At 43.8% G+C, this 17,394-nt stretch overlaps 1 protein-coding gene across 3 annotated transcripts in view; it reads left to right on the top strand.

Annotated features, from left to right (window-relative positions):
* LOC146616659 (neuropilin-2-like) overlaps positions 1-17,394 on the top strand; it is a 99,093-nt gene that overhangs the window by 53,662 nt on the left and 28,037 nt on the right. For all 3 annotated transcript variants that reach the window (XM_085374871.1, XM_085374869.1, XM_085374870.1), the window contains exons 10-11: positions 488-655; positions 1,695-1,839. In XM_085374871.1, the coding sequence (XP_085230997.1) occupies positions 488-655; positions 1,695-1,839 (313 nt within the window). The remainder of the gene's footprint in view (positions 1-487; positions 656-1,694; positions 1,840-17,394) is intronic.

Here is a 17,394-nt window from a genome sequence, read left to right as displayed (position 1 = left end):
AAATCAAGCGGGGGTGGGATCAGTTTCCCAGAGACTTGTTTTTGCAACTAAAGGAGCCATAAAAAAGCATCCACATCTGTCTTTTATAATGTAATCTACGGTTTGGTCAATCAAATACTGCAGGCCGGGCTTTTCCACACCTGCACTGGCGATCACAACATCCACCGAACCCACAAAATTACTGTAAAATGACACACGTGACAACAGCAGGGTCTCTAAACACTGATGGAGTTTTCAGCCATCGTTTAGATTGCATTTGTGAACTGACCTTGGTCATTAACTGCTATTGAATAGAAAGAAGAACCCATTTCCAAAGGCTGAATCTTATTAAAAGTTCCCCAATGGAAAACCAACGTTTGATTGATTATATGCTCGGGAAAGTCACAGTTGCCACAATGGGCAGGGGATCTGGAAATTGATCGGTTCCATGGCGCAGAGGGCGAGCGAGCAATAATAACTTTGTTTAACTTTGTTTTGTGTGCTGCAGGTGGACCTCGGTGTGCCCAAGATGGTGCGTGGCATTATTACCCAAGGTGCACGAGGCCTGGAGGGCAGTGCGGAGAACAGAGCATTTGTCAGGAAGTACAAACTGGCTCACAGCTCGAATGGCAAAGACTGGACCTACATCACTGACAGCAAGACTGGGTTTGCTAAGGTAGAGGAGAACACACACTCTCTCCTTGTTTTTGACACAAACGGGGGCCCCCTCTGTCCTCTGGTCCGCCGTCACTTCTCACTCATTTGCAGTTATTTATAGCCGTCTCTCAGCCGAGCCTTTCCCCCCGTCTCCCTCTCTTTCTCCTCGTCTTTGTCTTTTTCATTCTTGTCATTTTTCGCGAAAACGCCGCTTTATTACAGCCTCGGCTCCGATAATAATTCAATTTAATCACCTCGCTCGTCATTCTTCGTGCTTCTGTGTCTTCCTCTCCCCGAGTCCTGCGCTCTCCCTCTCTTCGTCTCTCATCCTCTATTTGTCTCTCATGGGTGTTAATTAAAAATGTCTTTCCTGCATCACCACTCAGCACTGCTGGCGTCTAACGCACTGCGAGACGGGCACTTTAAACTTTGTTCTGCTTTCTGAGTCTATGTCTTAAAACGCTTTAATAGTACTACTGAGTGCCTGGATTTTCTCCTGATGCTAAAATCCTGTTTTCTCTCATCTGCCTGTCTTTTTAAATGAGCGTCCTGGGAAATTCATCTTACGGTTTTTAAAATTTCAGAAATGGGGAACACAGAGGATACAGTTCAATTAATGAAACCAATAGTACAACTTTCACGGCCCACGTTTTTTGAAAGGATCGCTGTAGTCTTGTCTGTATGAAGCTTGTAATAAATCTTGTGCTTTTGCCAGAGGCTTCTTCTGCCTCAAAGACGATTTGGAAATTAAAGGAAACATCTTCTGTCTGTTGTTTTTTTGACACATGTCGCTCTGGGCGGGGAAACAATGCTAGTTAGTGTCTTATTTATCAAGACTTCCATTTTTTTATTGGTTTCTCATCAGGCGGGATAGTGAAATACCAACACTTGACTGCCTCCACTGGATTTTCTGTTGTTTTAGGAATTTTTTAAAATGGTCAAACAGATTTGGGCACCAGGCAAAAATGTATTGCTGACTGCCTTTGAAACGATGTCAAAGAATTTAGCATCAAATGCAGTGAAACTGTTTCGTGCTCACCTTTCACATTCTTCCTCAGATCTTTGAGGGCAACGGCCACTACGATACTCCCGAGGTGCGGAGGTTTGACGAGATAGTGACTCAGCACATCCGAGTCTTTCCAGAGAGATGGTCGCCCGCCGGGATCGGCATGAGGATGGAGGTTCTCGGCTGTGACCTGCCCGGTAGGAGCGCACACACGTGGATGATAGGACAAACTACACACAGATGAAATAAAGTTGCATGCGTGGATAATGCAGGAATGAAAGTGGAATACATCTGCACATATACGATAAATTAAACGATCATATTTCAAAACCAAACACGTGCTCTTTAAATCAGAGATTTTTGTCTTTGTCCTCGTCGTCTTTTTATCTGCCCTGTGTGTGGCTTTGTGCTCTGATATGTACGCACGCTACAGCGACACAGTTTTCCTGGTGCTGGACTTGGATTTTTTCACTACAATGCCAGAATCTCAGCTTTAATTCAAGGATTCAAGCGTGTCATATGAAACCAGATGTTACATTTTAAATACTTGATGGCACATTCTTTGTCCAGAACCTGTGGACCTGCAAAAATGTGTCAGTTGCTTTCACTGTATTTGTGGGTTATCATCCATCTGTACTGCCTGTCCAGGCAACTTTGCTGTATTTGGTGGAATATGAGCAGGAAGTTTGTCCCTACACTTGAGAATTCATCCCAGTGGTTCTTTCTTCTTATGCATCATCAGTAAAGACTGGTGGCCCATCATTATGAAGGGTGCTTCCAGATGGGGTTTGTCTTGCTTTTGATACTGAACACTGGTTTGCACCTTGTGCTGAACCTTCTGCATTTCCCTCTTCAAGTCCTCTCTGCATGATGCACTTGGATAATAACACGCTGACCTCCAGGAGAGTACTCTTTACCCGGCAGTGTTTCTTTATCTATCCTGAGATCATTTGCTGAGCTTTACATGTAGCTGAAATGACTATTGAACCCTTTATGTTTCCCAAAGCAGCTCTTAGGCTCTGAAACTCTTAAACTTAATAATAGCTGCACTGTGATCTTTGGTTCTTCCCTCTGTTTGCTTGTGAAGAGCTCTGTGATTTTCAGAGCAACTAAGATAACAAACCTGTGTGTGTGTCCAAACAAACGTACATATATATGAATAACTGTAGTATTTGTGCTTCTGTCATGGATTCTCCAACATATCGGTTAAAGTTAATCATTTGCTCTGCGGGAGGGTTTTCCACATGTCTGGACAGGGATTAACATGTCTAGGTCATGGGACTTTTACTAATAGTGGCCAGCTGTGGACTATATTGTGTTCCCAGCCCATTATGTTAGCAGCATGTTGCTAGTGTGTCGTGAAGGATTAGGTGAACTTTGGTGTTTTCCTTTTCCTGTTGTGTTTTTTAATATTTTAGCGGAAGCCGTTGTTTATCAGGAGTGCTTCTTAGTGTGCAGTGTGTGTAAAGTGATGAATGTGGACCATTACTCTGTGTGCCACTTTACTGAGCTGTGTAACTACAATTTATTATAATATGCTAGCGTTGCATGGACCTTGTTAGCTGTGGCAAGCATTTTTTTTTTTCAGCTCGACAATAATTTAAGCATTAAAGCAATCCATTGTACAAACCTGACACTTTTTTTCTTCTGCTTAACTTGAGCAGTAATAATGAGCTGTTTAAATTTCCACTAGATGAAGCAGAGACAATGGATCCAATGTTATTAAAGCTGGGATGTTTGAATGCATGATAATATGATCGTGTCCTTTAGATAGCCAGTTATTACACAGTAATACACAGTAACAGCAGTTGAGTTGTGTTTTCATAACCAGACCTCTATACCTGCTGCTGTTACGACCAGTCCTCTCCTTCCCCGTGCTCTCTGCTTCCAGCGTTTTCAGATTTTACTGCTTCAGTCAGGTTGTGACAGGTGAAGACGAGAACAGGAAATGACACGTACCTGTTCCCAGTGGACACGAAGGGGGTTGTTGCTGCGACCGATGGCTCCAACTCTGTGTCTCTGAGCACGTGTGTGTCCATTTGGGTTTCCAACAGAGAGAGAGGGGGGAACCCGAGGGGAACGTTATATCCCAGATGTGTCAGGCCTAACCAGGAGGCCGGTGATGATGGGGACAGAAGGGCAGCCTCTTCTGTTCTTAATACAGCTTCTAACAAGTAACCGTGGACGGAGAATAATGCAGATTATACAGGAAAATCACGGCGTTTCAGGAGGTGTTGAGTCCTGACATGACACCATCGATGTGCTGTAGCATGTGGTGATTTACGTCTTTGCACTCGATATTTTCAAACTCTTCATGAAGCCTCTTTAAACTTTTAGTCTCTCCTTCAATGAAACAAGAACAGAGATGTCACTGGACATCGTGGGCCACATAAGTGTAAAAAGTTTAACGACACAGTTAATCTCTGACATAATACAACAAAGTGCAAGTTCAACAGTCTCAGTTATTCTACATGATAAAGAAATGCTGCTGTAGGAAATGAAAGAAACCAGTCAGCACGACTCGTTCAGCTGAAGTGTGAAACTACAGAAAAAGTTCTGGGAGCTCGTTACCCAGACAGTCCTGTGATTATAAAGCACAAAGTTTTTTAAATGCACAGAAAATGTTTTTTCTCTGTGTAAAAAAACACCAAAACAAGTGCATTTCTATAGTAGATGGTGAAAACTAGGATTTTTTCTGGCGTTTATTGGTTATCTGTTAGTTAATTACCTTTGTGTAGTATGAAAGGCCATGGGGGACTTTACTGACTCTTTATCAGCAGGGAAAGCTGTGACAATACAATTAAAAGTCTAAAATTTATGGCCTTGGTGGGCCGATTTTGGCTCCCGGGCCTTATGTTTGACTCACCTATACTACATTAAATATGCAGTCAAAGCCATTAAACTCCATCTGCTTATATTTAACAGTTTTTCCAGTTAAACCTTTTGGTTCAAGCGTAACACAAACCTAACAACGAGGACCCGGGGAGGACCCGGGGAGAGCTGCTTTTTTTGGCCATAAGAAAAAGTAAAATATGCATAAACAGAAGTAACGTCTGACACGAGCGCACTGGTTATGCTGTTCATAAACTACGTGTGTGATAATCGTGCACTCCATATCTGCACCACCATCTCCATGACTGTAGTGCAGATGCACATCACTGCGGTTGTGCTTGCCCTGGTTGTCTGCTGGTCTGGCTTTCGATGTGTGCGCGCCAGATGTTTGCCTTCTGGTTGTAATCCGTGCATTACACACGATAACAGTTCACTTCCACTTCACGTGTGCAGCACAGTAACCATCCAAACTACAACACACAACCACACACTAAGATAATTGTACGTCTTTAGTGGCTTAGAGAAAGTGAGCATTATTAAATTTCACTTTGTGCGCGTCTTAAACGGCCTCCATCCTAACTGATGTGAGGATAACGATCCAAAAACGATCCAGTCATTCCGACCTGTTTCCTCCTTGCTCCTGTGTGTTTTTTGTCACGGCGAGTGAGAAGAGCCGTGTAGAAAAGGAAAAGGAGGATCCACACGCAGGCAGTCGTGAAGGTGTAAAAGGTGATTTATTGGACACAAAAGGAGAGGCAAACGGCAACACGGAGAACTAAACTATACTGGGAAACAACTAAAACTACAAAGCACAAACCTGAATGAGAATGAGCAGAGGAGAATGATGATGGACAGCAGGGAGAACACACGGGTGAGACATGGTAGATACACAGACGGACCAGCAACTACAATAACGGAGGACATGACTTAAATACACCCAGAGAAACACAGGGGAATTACACACAGGTGGTGGACACAGCTGGGAATGATCAACAAGACGAGACAGAGGTAAAACTGAACACACTCACATGAGACCCAGACCTTCACAATAAAACAGGAAATGAGAACACCACACCAAGACGCAGACCTGACACTGAGAGACAGACAGAATGACACATGGAACCTGAACTAAACTAAACGTGAGATACAACAGAGAACAAATCCTTAAACATGAAACTCAAATAATAATCATAAACACCACAAGAGAACAAGAAAACAATCCCTGATGCAAACTAAAACATAATAAACTCAAAATACTGGGTCCAACGGACCCAGAACCGTGACAGTACCCCCCCTCCAAGGGCTGGCTCCCGACAGCCCCAAACAGAAAACAGAACAAAACCGAGCACCAGACCAGGGCGGGCGGAGGGGGCCCAGGAAGGAGGGACAGAGACCAAACAAAAAAAAAAAAAAAAAAAAAAGGAGCACAAGAGTCCAGAACCAAAACACGACTGAGCACTAGTCCATAACACAGTCAGGGGGCCGACCATGCACACAGCAACGGCGGCGACGGGCAAACAGTTCAGGAGGCCGACCGTGCACACGGCGGCGACGGGCAAACAGTTCAGGAGGCCGACCGTGCACACGGCGGCGACGGGCAAACAGTTCAGGAGGCCGACCGTGCACACGGCGGCGACGGGCAAACAGTTCAGGAGGCCGACCGTGCACACGGCGGCGACGGGCAAACAGTTCAGGAGGCCGACCGTGCACACGGCGGCGACGGGCAAACAGTTCAGACGGCCGACCGTGCACACGGCAACGGGCAAACAGTTCTGGAGGCCCACCAGACGAGGCTGAAGTGAAGGCCGGACCAGACGAGGCTGAAGTGAAGGCCGGACCAGACGAGGCTGAAGCTGAAGCCGAAGCCGGAGCGGAGGCTGGACCAGACGACGGCGTGGGCGGAGCTGATGGAGCAGCAGGCAGCTGAATGGGCCCCTCGGACTCTCCAGCGGAGACGCGAGGCTGGACGGGCCCCTCGGACCCTCCAGCTGACGTGGCATGAGGCTGGTGCGGTTCTCCTGAACCCCCAGCTGACGTGGCATGAGGCTGGACGGGCTCCTCGGGCCCTCCAGCAGACGTGGCTTGAGGCTGGCTGGGTTCTCCAGAACCCCCAGCAGACGTGGCTTGAGGCTGGCTGGGTTCTTCAGAACCCCCAGCAGACGAGACTTGAGGCTGGCTGGGTTCTTCAGAACCCCCAGCAGACGAGACTTGAGGCTGGCTGGGTCCTCCAGAACCCCCAGCAGACGAAACATGAGGCTGGCTGGTCCTCCAGAACCCCCAGCAGACGAAACTTGAGGCAGGCTGGGTCCTCCAAAACCCCCAGCAGACGAAACATGAGGCTGGCTGGGTCCTCCAGAACCCCCAGCAGACGAAACATGAGGCTGGCTGGGTCCTCCAGAACCCCCAGCAGACGAGACTTGAGGCTGGCTGGGTTCTCCAGAACCCCCAGCTGACGAAACTTGAGGCAGGCTGGGTCCTCCAAAACCCCCAGCAGACGAAACATGAGGCTGGCTGGGTCCTCCAGAACCCCCAGCAGACGAAACATGAGGCTGGCTGGGTCCTCCAGAACCCCCAGCAGACGAGACTTGAGGCTGGCTGGGTTCTCCAGAACCCCCAGCTGACGAAACTTGAGGCAGGCTGGGTCCTCCAGAACCCCCAGCAGACGAAACATGAGGCTGGCTGGGTCCTCCAGAACCCCCAGCAGACGAAACTTGAGGCTGGACGGGCTCCTCTGGCCCTCCAGTGGAAACAGACACTGAAGCAGCAGGTACGGAGACCTCCGCCAGTGTGGACACTGGCTGGGACTGAGCAGCACAGTGGCTAGACTCAGGCAGCAACAGTGGGATGCAGTCCTCAGAGGGCTGAAAGTGTTCCCTAATACACTCAGCAGAGGACGGAGGCGGACGGGTGAACTCACTTGAACTCTCAAGGGGTGCTGAGAGCTGAGACTGTTCTGGTGAGTTCTCCGGTGAGGCTGCTGGCGCTGGCGTCTTGACCTCTAGGGGTCCAGAGTTGGCTGGTGACTGACACCCAGCCTCTGGGGAGGCCCTAGAGGGAGCAACTGTCTCTGACATGGCCAGCTTAAGAGAACCAGCAGATATTGTGGTGAAGTGTGTTCCCTGCTTAGAACGAGACAGTGAGGATGGAGGCTGAATGAACGAGTGGGTAGGCTGCTGAACTGGTGGCAACTGAGCTACAGGTGGCGAAGTTGTAATAGGTGGTGGAGTGGCTGGCTGAACTGAGGGCAGCTGGGCTGCTGGCTGAACTGAGGGCAGCTGGGCTGCTGGCTGAACTGAGGGCAGCTGGGCTGCTGGCTGAACTGAGGGCAGCTGGGCTGCTGGCTGAACTGATAACTGTACTGCAGACCCAACGTTAAACTGTGGTGAAAGTGTGGATGGGAGAACATTATCAGGAAAAACACAGAGCGTGGGCATAGGAGAAACAGTCTTTGAAGCAGTGGCCATGGGTGAGACAGAAAAATCATTGTTATCCTCAGTAGATACGCAAAAAATAGTCCCAGAAACAACAGTCACAGAAGCAACAGAGTCAACAAAAGTGTCCCTTTCACTCACCACAGCCGGCTGCTCTGACATTCTGAACTCCGGCTGTGGGGTGCCGCGCCGGCGGCGCAAACGTCGCTTCCTCCGTGGAGACGGCTCCGATGGGCCGGGTAACTCCTCATCCGGCGGTACGGACGGCACGTCCTCCGTTGAAGCGAGCGGGCAAGCAATAGCGGCGGGGGGTTGGAGGTGTAGTTCGTGGAGGATGAAGTTTTGCACGAGCGGGTGCAGTGAGTCCAATAGCCAGGGATAATCAGAAATAAGCTGTTGCAGCCTGACTTCCAGAACGTAGAGAAACGCTTCTCCCTCATGCTCGAGCCACAGGTTGATTAGTTTTGACACTGAGTCCGTTATGAGCTTTCGAAGTTCTGTGGGTGGGGTGAATGCCGCTGGATCCATATCTGGCTGGTCCGTACTGTCACGGCGAGTGAGAAGAGCCGTGTAGAAAAGGAAAAGGAGGATCCACACGCAGGCAGTCGTGAAGGTGTAAAAGGTGATTTATTGGACACAAAAGGAGAGGCAAACGGCAACACGGAGAACTAAACTATACTGGGAAACAACTAAAACTACAAAGCACAAACCTGAATGAGAATGAGCAGAGGAGAATGATGATGGACAGCAGGGAGAACACACGGGTGAGACATGGTAGATACACAGACGGACCAGCAACTACAATAACGGAGGACATGACTTAAATACACCCAGAGAAACACAGGGGAATTACACACAGGTGGTGGACACAGCTGGGAATGATCAACAAGACGAGACAGAGGTAAAACTGAACACACTCACATGAGACCCAGACCTTCACAATAAAACAGGAAATGAGAACACCACACCAAGACGCAGACCTGACACTGAGAGACAGACAGAATGACACATGGAACCTGAACTAAACTAAACGTGAGATACAACAGAGAACAAATCCTTAAACATGAAACTCAAATAATAATCATAATCATAAACACCACAAGAGAACAAGAAAACAATCCCTGATGCAAACTAAAACATAATAAACTCAAAATACTGGGTCCAACGGACCCAGAACCGTGACATTTTTGTTCTACCGGTTGTTGTAAAAGAAGATTAAATATTAAATATTCAACGGTGCATCAGTTTCAGTCCAGTGAACACAGCTGTTTACACCTAAGTCAGAGAGTCGCAGACATTCACGTTCGTCCTTCTCACCGAGCTGACGTGCACACAGTTACACGTTTTAAAAAAGGATCCTTAATCTTCTTTTGTTTAGCGAAACACGGAGATGCACACTGACATCCTCACACTCCAAAGCTTTGCATTGTTGTGACCTTTTCAGGAACATTTCCACATCAGCAAAACTCTAGATTCAGCAAATATAAACAGAGACAGCTGCACCTATAATTAGGATTCCCCCTTTTTTCTTCACACTTTAGCACAAATAGTCGAATCGCATCCCGCCTGTCTCGCCGCTCAGGAAATAGTGGGCTTGCATTAATGAATTCATTAATAAATAAGCAGCGTATCGCCGTCATACGCTCTCCAACACAGTCGCAAACATTTACACTTATTCCCGGGAACGCATCGATCCAAGCAGCCAGTTTAACATGCAGCTAACACTGTTCTCTTTTTCTGGGGACTGAACTTCGTCTATACTGAGCCTGTTCAAGCTCAGCTCACAGTTTTTTATTGAGTGAATCGAGTTTGCTTCCTGGTAGTTTTTGATATAAATAGAAACTTTTCAGCCTTCGTCCTCACTGAGATGCTTCACAACAGTGCATACAGTGTACTCACAATTACTATAAGACAAAGACAGTGTAACACACTGTCAGTCATAGCAGCAGCTTTAACGAATTTAAAAGGAAACTGCTTTTCCATTACTGCCCCTGCGTTGTTTTCCTTTTACAGTGAAGCACGCTGACCTGGCCACAGGGCTGTAAAACAATTTCCTCACATGAGAGAGACAATCTCAGCGCACAATTGCAATGAAGAAATCCAAAATTACACATCCGAGGCTCTTAGGGGGAACGCAATCATGTCGTTTACCATCTCATTATTGTGCCAAACTTTCGGTGCAAAAACAGAAACAAAAGCCAGAATATTATTGCGGGACTCATTCTAATCATTCACGCTAGCTACGGAGGCAACGTGTAATTTAGGTCTCGTAACCCCGACTGTTGGATCTGAACTCTGAGCTCGCACGCTGCCAGTTTTGTTCATGTTTTAAATGAGTGAGCTATCAGAACATCTGCTACACTCTCATCTCTTTCACTCCACACCTAGCTGTTGGCAGGCACGTATGTACACACACACACACACACACACACACACACACACACACACACACACACACACACACACACACACCACCTGTTTGGCACAAAGATGTGAGTTTGGTTTTAGTTGTGTAAATACATGCTTAGTTTCTCATCACATTTGATAACTACATTGTTATGGGCGGGGTGCTTGAGGAAAATAATGGAGACAATGACAAACACAGACACAGAGTGAAAGCGGCCTTTGTCCGGAGCCTCCGAGTGCTTAATAACAGCGTTATTTTTATTCAGCTGCTGCTGCTGCTCTCGGGATCACGGAAGTCTTAAAATACCGCCAACCAGATTGCGACACAAATTATGCTTCCTTATTATTATGTTCCAACAAAACGGCAATGATTAGCACGATAGGAGCCTCACTCGTGGCTGATGAATGCTGCTTTTCACCGCAGACTGTAAATGAAGGATAAGCATGGCTTGCAGCTCTGCAAGAAGAGCCACAAACATGCACTCTTTCTCATGGTCAGCAGGGGGCGACTCATCAGAAGTCAATGGGCTCAGATCACGATGAGTGTCTGCACAGTGTTCATTTTGCAAATTATGATCCCCATTCGATTAAAAAAGGAGGAAAGAGCAGCGTGTGGCTGATTTGCTGTGACCGTGAACTTCTCCTGCAGTTTCTTGGCCTGATCGCCACCGCCTGCCTATCATGTCACCAAGACGACGACGGCATAAATGGCTCTGCTCGCGGCTTCACAGAATAATGTTACATTGGCCTCATGTATCTTTTATGTACGGTTTATGTCTTTTTATTAAAAATATGGACTCTAAAAGAGTGCTGTGTGAAATTCTGCAGGATGTGGGGAAGTACGTCGAGCAGGGAGGGTTTGACGGACTGTCCAAAGAACAGAGCACGTCGTCCTGAGTGAGAAATCCCGGTGCAAATGTGGATTGAATGTTGGCAAAGCGTACAGCATTAAATTTCCATGTAGGAAGCTTTAACTCTGGCTGTGACTTTATGACGAGTGTTGCAATATGCACAGGCGACTAATGGCCAAGAACTTTTCCTTTGTCAGTCACTGACACGCGGAGAAGTTGGACCAGGAAAACACACGTCAGTCGTTACAGTGGCACCCTGGAGGGGAGCGCTGCTGATCGTCCTTGTTAAAGACATTCTGGAGGTGTTTTCCAGCAAGTCATTCAGATTTAGCCAAGTCTGTGTGCGTGCGTGCGTGCGTGTGTGTGTGTGTGTGTGTTAGGTCCAGCTTTGCTGATTGCATTCACATGTGGGCCATGGCCTGAGTCCAGACACTTTCATGTGATCTGCAGGATGTGTCCTCAGTTACACCCACTGTTCTCTCTCCCTGCTCCTCTTGCCTTTTCTCATTTCACTGAAGAAATGAAAGTGGTTATGAATGCAATGCCGCTTCCAGTAACAATAACTAGTATGCAGATTGGGTAATTTTATGTTTTAATAGTTTTCAGATACTGGGAAAGAGCTGCACACGTCACTGTGATTTTTGTTTTTCTAACCGGGTTGTCCAAAGTCTTTTTTTTTTTTATGGAAAAGCAGAAATGGAAAAAAGGTTTGCGAGAGGTTTTGTTCATGTTTGTGGCTTCTGCAGGTTTCACTGTGTCCTGCCAAGGCTCCTGCAACAAGACACAGACACACTCCATCTCTCCAGAGTCCCCACCTTCTCTTCTCTGTTTTTATACTTGTGATTTCTTCCTCTCTCATCTTTAAAAACTCAAACTTGTGTCCATCTAATCAGTGCACAACAGACTCAGGTAGTGCACAACGTCTACAGAAGAACCGGGATGTAAAAATAAACAGCAATCAGTTTTAAGATCCTGCAGGGATAGCTGTTCTAAATGTTTGCACCACACCATGTTCCAGAGTGTCTGATAACACAATGCACCAGGCTGAGCGACAAAAAATCAATTGTCCACCACGGCGGAGAAGCCGAATGCCCTGCAGCTGTGCTCTCGGTTCGGGGTTATGCTTTAGCAGAGACAAAAGGCCAAGTTTGCAGCTCACAGTGATGTTCTACTGTTAAGTGTTGAGCAATCTAAACTATTTTAACCACACAACAGGGATTTGTTTACTTCAGGACAGCTCAGTTTATCTGTTCCTTCCCTTCTCTCTGAGATCTCACACATGGAAACACTTAGGATGCGGTCCAGGTTGGTTGCGGATGCCTGTGTGTATATGCAGGTAGGGCTCAGTGTGCAGTGAAAGCTCGTCTTTTTCCAATATAAATATTTAAGTTTGGCTCAGCATGCCTTTCAGTGTTTCTCAAATATGCCTTTCTCTTTTTCCCCTGTTTCCTCATCCTTCCATCCATCAAAAAGCCCAACTGGAGGGCTACACGAATACTGCCCTCGCTCTCAATCGCTATGTTTAAAAATGATTTCATTTCTTTTTAGCCATAAACCTCTGTGCTCACGTAAGACAACATGTTGCCCTTGTCCCAAACCGTACGTCCAGCCTATCATGTGCCTCACCTGAGGCTTAATCCGACCACGCCCGAGTCTTGGAAGGAGACACCAGTTTATTAGTGCTTGGTGCACTGTAAAAAAAAAAAATGTCAAATTTACGGTAAAATACCGGCAGCTGTGGTTGCCAGGAATATACCGTGTAAAAAATGTGGAATCTGTAAAAGACAATACGGTATACTGGTTTTGTAACCCTAATTTCTAAGGTAGACAACGTATTATTTTACCAAAATCATGATAGAAAAAAACAAATATATTTGTCAATTATACAGCAATTTAATGTAAAAAAATGCAACTTTCCATAGCTTTTTACGGATATTTGCAGTAAAAAAAAAAAAAAGTTATATAATAATATTTACAGTAATTTGTTGTTAATTTAACAGTAATAGGATAGACCCTACTATTGTAAATAACTGTAAAAATAACAGAAATATGTTAAATCTTATTAAAACCTTTGACAGTAAAAAACACAGTGAAATTGTATAACAAATTACAGCATTTTATTTTGACCAGATACATTTTACGGTAAATTCCTGGCAACCACAGCTGCCGGTATTTTACCGCTAAAAATACAGTACAATATGAGGAACATAAATGGTTTACCGTACATTTTACATTTGCAACTGCTAAATATAGAAAAATCTAAAGATGCTCATATACAACCAAGGTAGAGAATATTACTGATAAACAATGAGAAAATTTGACATACCATTTGAAAACAGACTAAACATATCATTTTCTCTATTCCTACAAAACAGCATAGATCTTGAGAATACAGCATGTGTCCATATATATGGCTGGTAATCCATGGAGGAATGAATAAACATGAAACAAAATATTACCTGCCCCTGACCTATCAACAGTAATGAGTCACTGGGTCCTGCCTTGGTGAAGGAAAGGACTCAGTGGACTTTCTAATGCGCATGGTGTCGAAAATACAAGCTCTGCAGGAGTACTTCAATGTCCATCAGGAGTTCACTTTGGACTGGCAGGATCCCCTCTGCAGCAAAAAAATGGACAAAGTTTGATCAGTGCTTGAGCACAATGCACAGAAATGAACAAAACGTGCTGCCAAAAACAGATCTAATGATAAATGATTTCTTAAGTGTAAAATATACAGTTCTTAAAGGATAGCTATTGTCAAAATGCAACATGGGCTGGTTTTTTTTTTTTAACTGTAAACGAGACAAACATATCTAAAAGCATAATTACGACAAACGAGCCGTTTTTGAGATTGACCGTGATTTTGTTTTGTGGTCAATAGCCAGTGAATGGGAATACTAGGGGGCCGGGGCATAAATTTGAGCGCATCAAAATCGATACAGGGAAAAAAAAAAAAAACAGCCCAGTTTGCGTTTTGGCAATAGTTATCCTTTAAATCTACTTTTGTAAAAGTGATACACAGACAACGCAGCCCTAATCACAATCATAATTTGTTGGAAAATGTATTTAAGTTTCCTATTGATTTATCATAGAACTTGAAGTTAATGGCTGAATGCATGGTGATGAGACCTATCATTCAATCTACATTTTATAGCGTATGAAACTGCTCACCTGGACATGAACCTGAGCTCGGCTGATTAAGATTAGTGTCTCCTGTCCATCTTTCTTTAGCAAAACTTGAATAATACCACTGCTTACCTCTTATTGAATCTTTGGGTGCAGACTTAATTGAAGAGCCTCGTATAAACAGGCAGGGTGTGATGTTTAGGGAAACCAAAGAATACAGGCGCCATCATTTCTGCCAGAAGACTCATGGGGTGCAACGAAGCTTTCATTGTGGACTGGCTAGATACCTTCTGCATTCAGAAAGAAAACAAGAAGGGCATACACCATAAACAATAATAACTGACAAAAATAATGAGACAAGAAATTAAAGTAACAAAATAAGTGCAAATCAAGTTTCCCTGTGTTGCAGTGTAGCTGAATGTTTTTCAACAATTTGATTTACGGTAAAACACATACCAAATATTTCCAGCCAAGGTTTGTTTCAATCTTCAGCACGTTTTTCCTGCCATTGTCTTGAAACTGTTCCATCTGTCCCTCTCATTTGATGCTGTTTACAAAAACAAAACAGCAACATTGTAAAGGGAAAAAGGAAAATGAATTTAATGGAGAAAAAAGATTATGACCTGAAATCTCACCATTTCCTGAGAGTCACAGGTCCTTTGAGTATCCTTATGGTTTCTGCTCAAATTCATTGTCTGAAAAGGGCAGGAACAAAACAAACCTTTTTAATCATAATAAAGACAAAATTAGATTTAGAGACAGACAACAAAGAAATGTGTAAAATATCTTGTTGAATCTGTTTACTTTACTAACCTTGAAAGAGACTCTTGGGTCTTAGCTGTGCCACCACCCTTAAACCTTAAAACACATGCATCAGAAAACCACTGCAACAAAATTTCAGATGTCCTCCACTGACATTTTTATTGTCTTGAACATATTTTGACCTCCACACACTTGCTGCTAGTCAAATATATTGCTTTAAACAAATAAAGGCAAAACAAGCATCTAAAGCTTGTCCTGGCATTATGGAAAGAAAAAAGCCAAAACTGCTTAAGCTCTACACTTAAAGTCAACTAACAAATGTATATTAACCATTGTCAGGAAAACATGAATTTGAACAAGCACATAAGCTTGTGACATCACTTTTGCAGAAACGTACAGCTACAAAATGCTATAATAACAGTTAAAGTCAAGTAATGTGTGTAACAGACAGTGCTGTTTAAATTTCAATGTTAACAGTTCAGTGCAACACTTAATTATAACAATTATCTATAAACGCTGGGCTGGTGGATTTTTATAACAGAGATAACTTGAAGTTGCATGTACTCACCTCATCTCGAACTAATTGTAAGCTGCCAGGATGTCTACAAATTCCGAAGATGCTGTGGTCCAAGCAGCAATAAATGGCGCTAAATTGCGAGTTCAAAACTGTGTCCGTTAGTGAAGCCAACTTGAGTCTCCTGCATGAAAAAAAGAGCGGTTGGCACACAGCTCAGCAGCGCGCCGCGCTATTGGTCATTTTCAGGTGACGTTATCCCGCAATGTAACGTCGCTCTTTGTTTCTTTAGGAGGAGGTTCGAATTTGATCAGAAGTCACGTCTGCAGACCGCTGCAGCCACGTCTTGCCTTGCTTCCCCTTTTTTTGGTGAAATGGTTCGCTCATACTGCACAATGTTGCTACCAGATTTTTTTTTTCTCTGCAATTCGAACGTAAAACGTCTGTACACAGTTTACCAGCAGTTTAGCTACCAATCAACAGCGATCACACAAACTCAAAATTTAAGGTGGACCCACTTAAGGTGGTCTGATAATATGGCGTGAAACACAACAACATAAAGTTGTTTTAAAATAATAATTAAAAAAGATTATTGAAATCAATTTTATTCACAACCATGAACTTTATTTTTAACATCTTCTTTTGCTGTTGATTTTTTTATCAGAAGGTTAACAATGATATACTGCAGGCCTAACTTTTAATCTGTATATCAGTATCTGAATTTTAAAATAAAAAAATACTATCAGTTTTATTGTCTTTCACTGCTGATATTTGCTTCTTTTTTTTGTTTGTTTTTTTTTTTGTTAATGGTATGTACTGGTTGTTTTATTACGGTGGACCCTATTTTTTAACATCTTGCTTCTGTAAAAATGAATGTTTTTGTTTGCTTAAAAATCTACAGCTTTATACTGTGAATTCCAATGTGCACAACCCCAAAAGATGTAGTTTTACTCAAATAATACCGTAAAATCTAAGTTTTTCAGACATTTTCAACATTACAATATGTAATTGTAAAATGTATGCATATTTATTTGTTTTCACAGAAAATATTTATAATTTCAACATTTTATTACAGTAAAAAACAAAGTTTTATCCAGTCTCACAATTAACGGTTATTCAATCTATTTAATACAGTAAAAGGAAGTTTTTGGTTTTACGCTCCATTACCGTTGGAATTTGACGGTGTTTTGATGTATATTTTACTGACTTTTTTTACAGTGTGAGCAAGAAAGCTGTCCTTCTCTTCTCCATAGATCCTAATGGCCTACTTAGCTTAATGTTTCTTTCCGCACTTAAATTCATTTTCTCTGTAGCTCACCATGTTTCACTGATGTAGTTACACATTCACTGCCAGCAGCTTCTTTTTATCATCTCAGTTGTTGTCGTACTTGTCTTGACACTTAAGGCAACAATTACAGTCGTATACCTTGTGGTGCTTTGTTGCACAATGGGCTAATGAACAATTTACTGTCTGTAGTTTCCTGACATGAAGAGTGCTTTTGCTTCTCAGCTGCACAGCTCATGGCTCTGCCTTTTAACCAGAAGTTTGATTGTTGGCAGCTCTTTAACCACAGTCATGTGCTCAGTTTTTGCAGAAACTCCCCTTCCCTGTCTACTAATGTGAAACCTTGTGGTCCACTGTAGCACTTATCATTAAAAAATAATTTAAAAATATTATATAATTGGTAGCTTTCTGTACAATTTAGTCTGGAAATCATACGCTGCTGTAAAGACCTCATTTTCCAAACCACTCATTTACAGATGGAGTCATAATGAGCTTAAGTCACATACAGTACAAACAAGCCACAGCTCTGGGTTTAAGAACAGTTG

Source organism: Diplotaxodon limnothrissa, linkage group LG16 (genome assembly GCF_057381915.1).
Source record: "Diplotaxodon limnothrissa isolate DT_005_m linkage group LG16, D_limnothrissa_male_GT1.1, whole genome shotgun sequence".
Classification (NCBI taxonomy): Eukaryota; Metazoa; Chordata; class Actinopteri; order Cichliformes; family Cichlidae; genus Diplotaxodon; species Diplotaxodon limnothrissa.
This window is presented reverse-complemented; position numbering and strand designations above follow the sequence as displayed.